Source organism: Sminthopsis crassicaudata, chromosome 4 (genome assembly GCF_048593235.1).
Source record: "Sminthopsis crassicaudata isolate SCR6 chromosome 4, ASM4859323v1, whole genome shotgun sequence".
Taxonomy (NCBI): domain Eukaryota; kingdom Metazoa; phylum Chordata; class Mammalia; order Dasyuromorphia; family Dasyuridae; genus Sminthopsis; species Sminthopsis crassicaudata.
In genome coordinates, this window is record NC_133620.1 from 132,668,209 (window position 1) to 132,680,543 (window position 12,335).

The 12,335-nt window shown below is 37.1% G+C and overlaps 1 protein-coding gene and 1 pseudogene across 1 annotated transcript in view; one reads left to right on the forward strand and one right to left on the reverse strand.

The window, feature by feature from the left end:
• FNDC1 (fibronectin type III domain containing 1) overlaps positions 1-12,335 on the reverse strand; it is a 116,571-nt gene that overhangs the window by 44,166 nt on the left and 60,070 nt on the right. The window contains 5 exon segments of the mRNA XM_074309402.1: positions 3,401-3,588; positions 4,393-4,510; positions 5,936-5,962; positions 5,965-6,033; positions 7,823-8,029. Of these exon segments, the coding sequence (XP_074165503.1) occupies positions 3,401-3,588; positions 4,393-4,510; positions 5,936-5,962; positions 5,965-6,033; positions 7,823-8,029 (609 nt within the window).
• Positions 127-2,453, forward strand: LOC141541107 (elongin-A-like; annotated as a pseudogene).

Here is a 12,335-nt window from a genome sequence, read left to right on the forward strand (position 1 = left end):
TTGATGTAAGTCAAGTATTTGATCCATTAGACCATTTCAGCTGGAGTTTAAAAAAGAATATTCCAACAGGGGATGTAGAGGCTCCACGAGCCCAGTCCCGGTGAGGAGGCTGTGCCAGTGACCATCATGACAGCGGAGCCAGTCCTGGAAGTGGTGGAGAGGCTTCAGTCAAGTCTGGCCAGGGATCCCAAACCAGAGAAGCTAAAACATCTGAAGAGACTCTCAGACTTACCTATCACTGTGGACATGCTGGCGGAAACAGGTGTCGGGAAAACAGTGAATGGCTTGAGGAAACATGAGCAAGTAAGAGTCTTTGCCAAAGACTTAGTGGCCCGATGGAAGAAGTTAGTCCCTGTTGCTTAGGAGATTGAAAGGAATATTGAGCCTGAGGAGCAAGACCTTGAGAGGAACAGCTCTAGAAGACATCCCCAAGGTGTTTTTCCCAAGGAGGAGGAAATGGAGGAGGAATATCAGGAATGCTGGAAGGACTCTTATAGCCAGCCACACCGTCCTGACTACCAGGAGAAAAAGCACAGAAAGCTTTCAGAGTTTGATAGTGTCCAAGGCCTCACACAGTGGTGAGACAAGAGAAGAGAGAAAGCTATGGAAGAAAACCTCCCCATTGTACGCATCTGATCAGGAACCATCCGACAGTAGTCATGTTCACCTCAGCCTTCCACAAGCCCTCAGTGATTATCCATGATCAACTCCCTGAAGAGGAGGAGGAACAGCCAATACCAAATCAAAAGGCTGGCAAAAGCCATAGATAGTCATGCCTTTCAGGATCGAGGCTAAAATAGCCAAGAGAGACAGTTGGGTGAACCCCAGGATAGAGGCTCCGTGAGTCAGAGCAAAAAGCACAAGACTTCGTAGAAAGAAAAGCATTGCTTGCATATAAGAGAGGAAAAGAACTTTAGTTTGGGTCGAGACAAAGTGTCTAAGGCTGTTTCTCAAGAAGAGGGCCAAAAGTCTTTCTCAGGAACTAGTACCAAAGAGTAGCAGACATTGTCTAGTGCTGCCAAGAAAGAGAGGGACAAAGAAAGCCGCAGTAGCAAGAAGTTTTACCTCCCTTGGAGATGGCTTCTGTCAACCATATGGAAAAAAAAAAACCAAAGCACAAGGATGCACAGAAATCCAAATTGGAAAAGACAAACTTAGCATGGACAGCTTTGATGTAGGAAAATGGGGGGGGGGGTGAGGGAAGAATTTTCTCCCAAGCCAAAGAGAAAGGAGTGTCTAACAGCTTAAAGACGTGGGAATGAAAAATCCAAAGCCTCTAACTCGGCAGAAATCCATCGAGTCACTTTTCAGGGGCTGGAGAGACAGATGTGGATGATGTCTATGAAAAGCCCATCACATCTTTTGAATCATACCTCAGCTACAACCAGCCTCAGAGGATAAAAAATAAAAGGTTGTAAAAACTACAACTGGGGGTTGTGCAGAGAAAAGTCACAGTAAGCAGAATGGTTCCAAAACTGATCATAAAAACTCTAATAATGTCATTCAGAAACTCCCTAAGATGAATGAGAGCAAGGCAGAAAAGCAACATTGTGGAGCCAGCTCTGCCAAACTAAAAAATGGTCTCCACTGAGTGACCCCAACATTCCCAGACATCCTCTTGCCTACCATTTAGGCCAATTATCATCCACTTCCTTCTCTTGAACTGATTCCCTTCTTTCAGCCAAAAAGAAAAGAGAAACCTCATGAAAAAGGGGAAGCTGGATTTACTGGACCTAGGATGAATTCAAAGATGCAAGTCCGGTTCTAAGTGTGCATGCGTACCGAAAATGATGTCCTTGTACCAGCAGGGCACCAGAGTCCTCAATAGTAGCAGAGACTCTGTTTAGTTGGGGTGTTCCCTGCTCTGTACTTGAACTGGTTTTGGAAAGATTTACTTCTGAGCAACCCCATAGAATTGACGAGTGTAACCATGTGTTAACTGATGAGACTGATCAGCTGTGGAAAATTCACCGCCATCGAGACTTTAAGAGAGAGAGAGACCAGAGGAATTTGAGTCCTGGAGGGAGATGGATCTTCAGCTCCAAGATGGTCAGGAGAAGCAACTGCTCCTTTTGACTGAGAACATTCGATCAGCTTGTCGATCAAAGCCCAACAAGCAATGCTGGCCTTTGTCATCTCTGTGGCCAAGCCGCCTTGTGATGTCGAGACAGCAGGAGAAATTTGGGACCGGAGAAGCGGCTGCTCCCGAAAATATCATGATCTAGCCCGCCCCCTACACCTCCAGCAGTGGCTACCCCTGCAACAGGGCGGCAGCAGCTACAGCCACAGGAAGGGCAGCCCTACGACGGCCGGAGCACCGGCAGCACCCACTCGGCCCCAGCGGTCAGCAGCACTGTGTCTTACGACCACAGGAAACCACCCATAAAAAAAAAAATTGTCCTAATGATGGCCAAGACGATCAAGCGTTCAAGAACAGATTCTCTCAGAGATAAAACCTTCCCTGAAGATGGAAGAGGAAGAGGAGGAAGGGGAAGAGGGAGAGTGAAGCTCACAGGAGTTGCAGTTTGGCTCCATAGAGCCAGTCGCTGTCACACGCATCTCCAAAACCTGCCCAAGGATTGACAGAACCATTTCTTCAGGTGTAGTGCCTGTAAACTAACTGCAAGCCCCTGCCTCCCTGCCCAGAGAGCACTTGAGATTTTATAAGGAAAGATGTGAAGTCTTGGGCTTCCCGAGGATTTTAAGGCCTTGTTAGCAAAACTCTTTGTAAACTATGAAAAATAGTTTTAATTAATAAATATTTCCCCAGATTGTATTTATTTAAAAAAAAGAATATTCAAACAGTCCAGAGAAGATTATATATGAGACAACCTTTGTACCTTTGGGAAGGTAGAAATTTTGCACAAAATATTGATATTCTCTGGGCCTCCGTTGCCTTATCTATTAAATGAGGAGTGTGAAAAACTTGATTTCTATGTTTCCTTCAATGTCTGATGCCATAATCCAAGATCTGTAATTGTAAAGATAAGCTACGAATTGTAGTGGCAGCTTGAGAACATGAATTCTCAAGATCAACCATAGGCTTTCATCCTGGGAGAGGATATTTTCCCTTTTGTAGTCACAATAATACACAAGAGTTATTTATGTACATTATGCAAGTGGTTTTTAATGGTCTCCATATGTTGAAAGAATAACAATTTAATATAAAAATTCAACACTGGGCCAAGCATGTGCCTGAGAAAATGGTCAATCAACAATTTTGTGTTTATATACTTGACCAAAGAATTTAAAGCCAGCCTCTCTCAAAGAAGTGTCCTTTCTGATAGAATGTTATGCTTGGACTCTAATAGCCTGGGTATCTTGGAACTATATTCTCTATAAATCCTACTGCAGGAGAATCTCCTTGATAGAAAATTCAAAGACGCCTTTAAATACAAACCAGATTCTGGTGTTCTTTGAAAGACTGAAGTGCTCCATTTGCCATCTCTTTCACCTTGTGAAATACGGACTGCAAACTCATACATGGTATCTGGAATCAAGTTCTCGATCAGAGTCCTTCTTGCAGAAACCTGCTTGTAATCCCATCTTGCCGATTCTCCTTTCTCTCGATAGCGCACAGTATACTGCCTGTTGATGAGAAACAGTTAAGTATTGGCATTCATTCAACAAAATTCTCTGGGAGTGAACACTTGCTGTCTTGCTCTTTCTCTGTTGACTTTTCATGCTGCATAACCCTCTTTAAGGAAATCAAATAAAAATAAAATCAATCCTTGGTTATATTCATAAGCTTAGGAAACCAAAGGTACATCCATGGTACAAATGCTGTGGATTTTGAGTCCAAGAGAGGTAGACCTGACATTTTGGAGAAAAATTCTTCCCAAGAATTCTAAAGCTGCAGAATTAAGAAACATGATGCAAAAGGCAAACTCCTGCTGCCTACAGAAGAGGTGAAGCAATAGTGGATAGAAAAGCAGGCACTGACTCCAGAACTGTGTCATATGGGAATCCACAGGGAAAAAAAAACTAGATGGGCACTGATGTAGGTAGTAGATGGGAAAGAAGGCTTATCACCAGTTGGTGCACAAAATAAAAAAAAATAATAATAATAACAAATTGCACGCCCCAGGAAGACACTTGGACATTGGGAGCTTATGCTCTGAGAAGAAAAGGCATCTTCAGCCCTGTAGGACTTAAAATTTACAATTTACTGGATTTCTTTTCCATGCAATCTTTTTATGGCACTTCTGCAGTAATCAAGTCGTTATAAATAAGAATTTAATATTCAGAAGAATGGTACTGAGCACTAATTAACAGAAAATCACCTCTGGAAAGCAAGAGGTTTGAAAACAGAGGGTTTGAGCAGAGCCTCTTTTATCACACTCAATGGCTTTCAGTGAGTAAAATCTTATTTAATAAAATAAGTGAGAATACCTAGATGCAACTGCCCTCTTCTGTTTTTCTAAGAGAGGATCCAGCCAGGCAACAAGAACTGACTGAGATGACATAACTCGAACACTTATGTCTTCAGGCTCTTCTAGCTCATCCTCCTCTGAAATGATAAAACAAAGCAATTATAGCAAAATCTAGGAATTCTCCGAGAAATCACTATTGAATACAGACCATTGACTAATGTTGGGGAAAGGTGAAAGGAAGGAAAGAAGGAAGGAAGGAAGGAAGGAAGGAAGGAAGGAAGGAAGGAAGGAAGGAAGGAAGGAAGGAAGGAAGGAAGGAAGGAAGGAAGGAAGGAAGGAAGGAAGGAAGGAAGGAAGGAAGGAAAGGAGAGAGTCTTACATTTTAAGTGAGGTTGAGTGAAAACTTAAACAATTATCTGTGCAATCAACAGAAAATATAAGCCAAAATAAATCTCTAGCTTGACAGTTATTGATTTTTAATGTTTGAGTTAAAGGAGAAAATCATGGGAATTATTTTTCCTTGAATAATAGCCCAGAAAAAGGTGCATAATTTATTAGGTAGCTTGGAATAGAGGGTAAAGAACTGGCTTCTGATTTCAGGAGGCTCTACGTTCAAGTCCTGCCTCTGATACATGCTAGATGTGTGGCCAAGGGCAACTGATTTAATATTTCAGTGCCCCAAGCAGCTCTTTAATCCCATAATTTGTAGAATGGCTGTTGACCTACATTAGAAGAGAGAGTTTACTCATCCATTCTCTACATTGATGAAATCATGGGTTTATACCCCCCAAAAAGAGAAAAATTGTCATCAGGAATAACTAGAAATGAAAATTCTGGTAAGGGAGGAGGGCTGAGAGAAGAAAACTCTCCTAATATAAAGAATAAGTGACAGTTCTCAAATCTGAAGAGTCTGAGCTTGCCTGTGACTCAAAGTTGCAATTTGCTTTTCTTAAAACATTTTACAATAATTTTGTAAACAAATTTCAAACAAACACAGATGTGTGTATATATATATGTATATGTATATGTATATGTATATGTATATGTATATAGTCAAGCGCAGATATGGCTACTAGCCATGAGCCATTGCATGAGTCATTAATTGCTTTGCATACTTTACTATGCTAACATTTTTTCTATATACAATATAGGTGATTACTAGCAAAAGACCAAATGTATAGATCTTATCGCATGCAGTCATCTCTATACATCTGTTCATCCATCCTTCATATTGTTCAGAGTTGCTGTGACTAAAAACCATTTCTGTGGAATCTGAAGTGAAACTTCAATTAGAAGAAGTATGATACAACTGACCTTATTTATCATTTAATGATCTCTTCCTATTTGAGGCATGTAAGTGAACTGCATTTCAGAAATAGAGTCACCACCAAGACCAAGCCAACATATGGCTAAAAGGGAAATAAATACTAAATTTTTAAAAAGATGCTCAGATTTCTCTGTATTTGACTTTTATTTATTAGGACACAGCCATCTTAGTAAGCATCAAACCTGTCACATGTAACAATTTGCAGATTAAACAAAAACAACTTACAAAAACTTACCTTCAGTTTTTCTCTTTGTCAAAGCAGCCTATATACAGGCTGGCTCTGTCCCTGAGAGTTCATAGACTGCAAGGAGACCACATACACCGACTCAGAGGCTACCAAGAAAACAAAAAGACATTTCTGCAACCCGTTTCCCATTGCAAATGAAGGATTTGAAGGTCAAGTGAAGCTCTGTCTCTATTTGTGTAAGAAGTATCCTGTAGAAGCTAAGAAAGCAAGCTTCAAAGTCAGAAAGACGTGGCTTCAAGTCAATATATTGACTGTCACTTTGGATAAATCACTTGACCACTCAGTGAAACAGGCAAATCTAAAAGGTTACAAGTTATAGAGAAGATATAGGTCTACAATGATAAAAGTTCCCTCTCCTAGAAGTTCCCTATAGCAATAAAATCACAGATTCAGGCACTGTCCTCTATTTATGTGGGTATTCCCACTTGTAAAATGTAATCCTTTCAACTTTCTTCCTTATATTTATTCTAGGATCAGATCATTATCTATTTTCACTGTGTGCCCAAGATCTATGAAAGAATGAAATAACATGGTGAATTTGCCAGTCCAACCAAATACAGATCAAGATCAGAACTGAACATAAGGAAGAATAATCTTGCAATGGAGTGAAATACAAATCGAATAATGGAGACACAGGGGACTCAAGGACTAAGTAGAAAATAATTTGGGTTTATTCTAGAGTGGTGGTAATGGTAATGGTCAGAAAGAAACATATTGATAGCTATCATAGAAAGTTTGACAAAATTAGACAAAGATTACTTGTGGTTCATTAGGCAAAAAAAGGAATTAGATGACACCATTGTTTCAACATAGAAACAAGTCAATAATGATACTATTATGAAATAGAATGAAAATTAAAAGCAGATTAGTGAAAATATGGTAAATGGCAAATTCTACCTTAGGGCACACCAAGTCAGAGGGGCCACAAGATATCCTGGCAAACATGTCTAGTAAGTGATCGGAAATTAGATTCTGAAGCTCAGAGATGTCTGGAATTCATCTACAAAGAAATTATAGTTGAAGCTATGGGAGTAGATGAGAATGATAATAGTAAAGTGGCTAGAGAGACAACAGAAGAAAACCGTGTACAAAACCCTAAGGAAAATCAATATTTAGGGATCAGGAAGAAATACCAGATTAAAAAAAGAAGAATTGGTTCCAGAAGGAGGAAGAAAATAAAGAAAATGTAATATTAAAAAAAATCAAAGAGAATAACAAAAAGATTAATGGTGTCAAGTGCATTCAATATTTAGCACAGTTCCTGGCACATTGCAAGTGCTTACTAAATGTTTATTGATTGGCTGAAAGGTTGTAAAGCAGAAGGGTAAACGAGAGAGAAGATTATTGAATCAGGAGGTAGGTCACTGGTGACCTCTGAGAGACAATTTTTCAGTCTAGTGTTGGGGTCAGAGATTAGAGGTAAGGACCTATAAAATAAATGAGTAGTTGAATGTGAAAGTATCTTCTTTCTCTGGTAGACATTTGCCCTAATAAGGCTAAAATTAATTCCAAGTAGGAAAGCATTTTGTGGTAGAGTGATTGTTATTTAAAAGAAGGAAAAATAAATAAATACACATGAAAGGGAATTATGAAACTGAAATAGTTTTCTTAGATTTTATTTATTGTTGTCATTGTTGTAAAAATGTGATAAAAATGTGTGTGGAGAGGAGGAAATATAAGTAAATATAGTATGTGAACAAATTAATTGGATAAGAAAAGAAAGATGTTTTATTCAGTATAATTTTAATGTTTAAAAGTATCTTTAGTTATTCTCATTATTGATGATTGCTTGAAGTAAACCAGTCCCTGAATGATAGAAGAAAGAATATTAATCAATACTGATCAATTGTGTAGACACGCTGTAGCTAAACTTACCTAGTTTTTTAATTTCATGTGCTCTTTCATCCCTTGTTAGAGGAACATAATTCATCTTCCTGCCACTTTCTCCATAGCCCAGGAGAAAACCTTGGGATCTACGTGGACTTTTTATGCCAGATGCACGTGGTGCTTTCCACTGAACAGAGAGTTTGTCATCTGAAGACCGGACTCGAACTCGCAAAGGTTTGTTTGGCACTTCCTTTTCTTAAAAAAGAGACAGAACATAAAAACATAGCATTTAGGTTTTGATAACACAGAGGTATGGTGTCTTTGCTTAGTCACAAAATTTGGAACTATGTTTGCAGATAAACTCCTAGAAAACATCAAGGAAAACCGTTTGACAAGAAGGATAAATAACACTCCCACTACCTTTCCCAGCATAAATGTCAAACAGAAGAGAGTAAATGAAAACCATAGATATTCTAAAATGTTTTCTTTTTTACTTTGCATCCTCTCCCTCGCCAAATTTGAACCCAATAAGGACAATGCAGTGTCATTTGAGAAGAGTTAATGCTCAATGCAGAAGTACAGTACAGGTATACCATATACTACTACAGTCCATTAGAAATCCAACCATTCTTAGTTATTGCTTGGTTTTTATTTTAATTATATTAGTCCACATCCTTGAGCTTCTAACCTTCCAGGAGACACAACATAAATCCTTAATCACATTGCCCTTAACAAATCTTTATCTTTCCCCCTTTTTGGCTAAATAACAATTTCTTAAGAAATTCCTTCATTAAGAAATTCTTTAATTTGTTTGTTTATAGTTTCTAAGTGATTCATCCCTGAAGCCATAACTCAGTGCCTGAGTTCTTTTGGTTTCACACTAAACAAAACTGTCAAATTGTGTAACACAGAGACAGCACAAACATATAACATAACATCTACCTCATTTTTGATATGTCCTTGCTTTAAAGATGAGGTCATGATGCAGGTATTTATCAGGACATCCCTCCCTTCTCTCCCTACATTTCTCCACCCCTTTGAGTTTTACCTGCTATAATAAAATTGGAAAGTTTAGGAAAATATAGCAGTATTTAAAGAAAAAATTGTGAGGTAATGGATGGAGAGCCACCTTCAAGATCCGAAGAACATAAGTTTAGGTCCCTCCTATGACTGATTTTACTAACCTGGAAAAAGCTCTAAGTTGCAGAAACGTTATCAAACTACATTTAGAAATTATCCTTTCCTCATCCTAGAAAGCTCTATTCCATGGAAATCACAGGACAAGTCACTATCTAAACAAAATTAATTCAAATTTGAGTAAAATGTCCAAAATTATTTTTTTCTGTAAAAATTTAGGGTGAAATTATTCTAAAATTAGTAGCTTTTCCCCATCAAAATGAAATGCTTAATAAAAATTTTTAGATTCCTTTAAATCCTGGTCCCTTTTGGGTATTATAAGAGGTTTTTCTGTGTGTTTTGAATCCAGTATTAGAGAATGCAGTTTTAATTACATTTAATTTTTAATATATAAGTATGTTATTTATAATATATGGGTATACAAATATTATATTACTCTCCAAAACAGCCAAAATGGGTCTTCTCACTATTTCTTACAGTATACTCCTTTCACTGACAGCTCCCCATTCCTGAATATGCTATCTCCTCACCCATGCCCTTTGGAAACCCTTGTTTCCTTTCAGATTCTGTTAAAAGTGGTCTCCAGCAGGAGGCCTTTCTCCATCTCCTCAGTGATTAATGCCTTTCCCTCTATAATGTATTTGTATCTGTTTTGTATATACTTATATATATATGAATTATTATTTAAATCATTAAAATGCCAACTCCTTGAGGACAAAAAAAAGTCAAGGAAACATTTTCAACTGCATTAACTTTATAGAATTTGACCATGAGATCAAATGCAATGTAATCAGAAATAGTTAACCATCAAAACACAATAGATTCAACATCCAGTGGAAATCATCCTTTTAAAAAATCCAAACAGTCAGCAACAATGGAAGATAATATAAGTGAGTATTTTAGAGAATGTCCAAAGGATGTGTGTTATCATAGTCCTAGGAGGCTTCATAGAGAATCTAGTGTGTGCTAATTAGCAAATGAAGGTCATGTAACTATCCTCTCAGTTATAGAATTTTTTCACTGCAATGTTAATTTTTCTTTAAGATTCTAATTCCCTAAAAGATCAGTAATTTCACTGATTTGGGGTATGTTCTCTGCCATCCTAGGTCCTCACCTCAATAGCTAGTTTTCATGATTTGCTTTGACCAAAACAAATCTTCAACTTTCTGAAGATGATATTTTTCCCACACTGAATTAGACTGGTTTTTGGATGAATGATAACGCAACCTGTTACTGCACCATACTGTGTTCTAGGAGGCAATTAGTTAGCATTTCATAAAATAATATACTCTTATGACTAGCTATACTACCTTTATGAGAAACCTGATAGTGAGAATAGAATAAATAATAATAATAATAATAATAATAATAATAATAATAGTATTTCATAGTACCTTAAAGTTTACAAAGCACTTTACAAATACCTCATTTTACCCCATCAATATAGCTGGGGAGAGGGATAGGATAATAAATGCCATTATCATCCCTTTTTTTTTTTACAGATGAGAAAACTGTGGCACAAAAAATGTTAAAGCTACTGCTAGCAGCTAATAACTCCCTGAATCTGGATTTGAATTTAAGATATCCAGTGATGTAGCCACTGCTTCTCCAAGCTGCCTCATTAGTTTTCTAGTCCTCCAACCAAAATAACTTCATTGGAATAAAAAAGCTGGTGGTCATTAATCAAACTAGCTCTGAAAAATGGTAAATCCCCCAAATAATACATTTTCCAAAATAAAATAAATTTAGAAATTAATCAGTATTCCAACTCATCAAAGATGCCTGTTGCACAGATGAATAATCAGATGAATTTCCAGTATTGATAGTTCTTGTTTCATACTGCTAATAAGCACAGTGTACAAACAGATGTTTTTGGCAGTAAAAAGGGTCCAAGAAGATTTCAGCTGCCAAATCTTAGTGAGTTTTTGAACTCCTAGCTGGATGACTTTGGCAGGAAGAAAATCTCTAATCAAGTAAAGTTTAACCTCAACAAGTGGCATTCCTTTTCATTGAAATTACCATTTAAAGGTTCTTAGAAGATAAAAGGCATAAGTGACACCACAAAACATCCAGAAAAGCCTCTTTTTTTCAAAACTAATATAGTTTTGGGCAAAAGGCTATTTAGTTGTTCTCATGCAGAATGAGAACCCTGACTAGATGGTCTACAAAAAGTTCCTCCCAGCTTTACATCCATAATCCTGGGACACTGTGTCATGTGAAATGAAAAAGGGATCTTGATGCAGAATTTTTGGTTAATAATAGGGAGAATTTAGAGGATATTAACTACAGCAAAGAAAGTAACCATCTTTACTTTTCTAGGAACTGTTTTATTTACTGTTAGGAAAATCTTAAGAATTTTTGGGAATCTGATGCACACTTTATACTTAGATACTTATATTAGTATAAGAGGACTGAGGCAGATAGGCAATACTGTGGAGAAAGTAGAGTTAAGAAGATCTTAGTTCAAAACCAGATTCAGACATTTATCTGTATGACCTTAGGAAAGTCACCCTGTCTATCCAACTTTTCTCATCTGTAAAATTGGAATAATAATGGCACCCATCTTCCAAGATTGTTATAAAGCTCAAATGAGGTTATATTTGTAAAGTACTTTGCAAACCTTAAAGCTGTATCTAAATATTTATTATTATCATTATTATTATTGTATTGCTCCACAGCATGTAGAATTATTTACAAAAAAGATGAACCATTCAATTAACAAATATTTATTAAGTGCCTATTATATACTAGATACTATGTTAGACAATATAGACTACAAAACCAAAAATGAAACAGAAAAAAAGATGGTGGATTCTTCAAACTATTGATCCCTGGAAAAATGTCTAGAATAGAGAAGTGTTAGAATTATTAAACAGATGATCTATGTATACTTGGAAAAGCAGCAAGTCAGCATTGGTTCTTTAAGGACAAACCATGCTACAGACCCTGAGCTAATCATAGAAATCACTGAGGTGAAGTAAGCATAGCAGTATTGAGTCATTTAATGAAAAGGGTATCTGCAAGCAGAGAAACAAATAGAATGAAACTTTTTGAATGTTCTTGATGGGAAAGAAGACATTCAAAACTATCATTGCTCTTTATGTCAAAGAGCATGTTATTGATACTGTATATGGGTTTCAGCTTCTGCACTTCTCAAACAGTGCCACAGTATATATTGATCATATATAAATCAAGTTAGTTGTCATCCTTGGCAAATTTCATGACATAATAGTATATGTCTAATATTTAGAACCATCTGCTTAAGGGTTGAAAAGAAGCAAAAGAATGGCCTTACTCACTATGAGCTGTTGTCGTAGGATAATGGGTTTTTGAGCACAGAAATAAATATTACAGGGATTATTTTTTAAAAATCAGATCATGCCAGATTAATTTTGTTGCCCAAGATCTTATAAATTAATAGGTC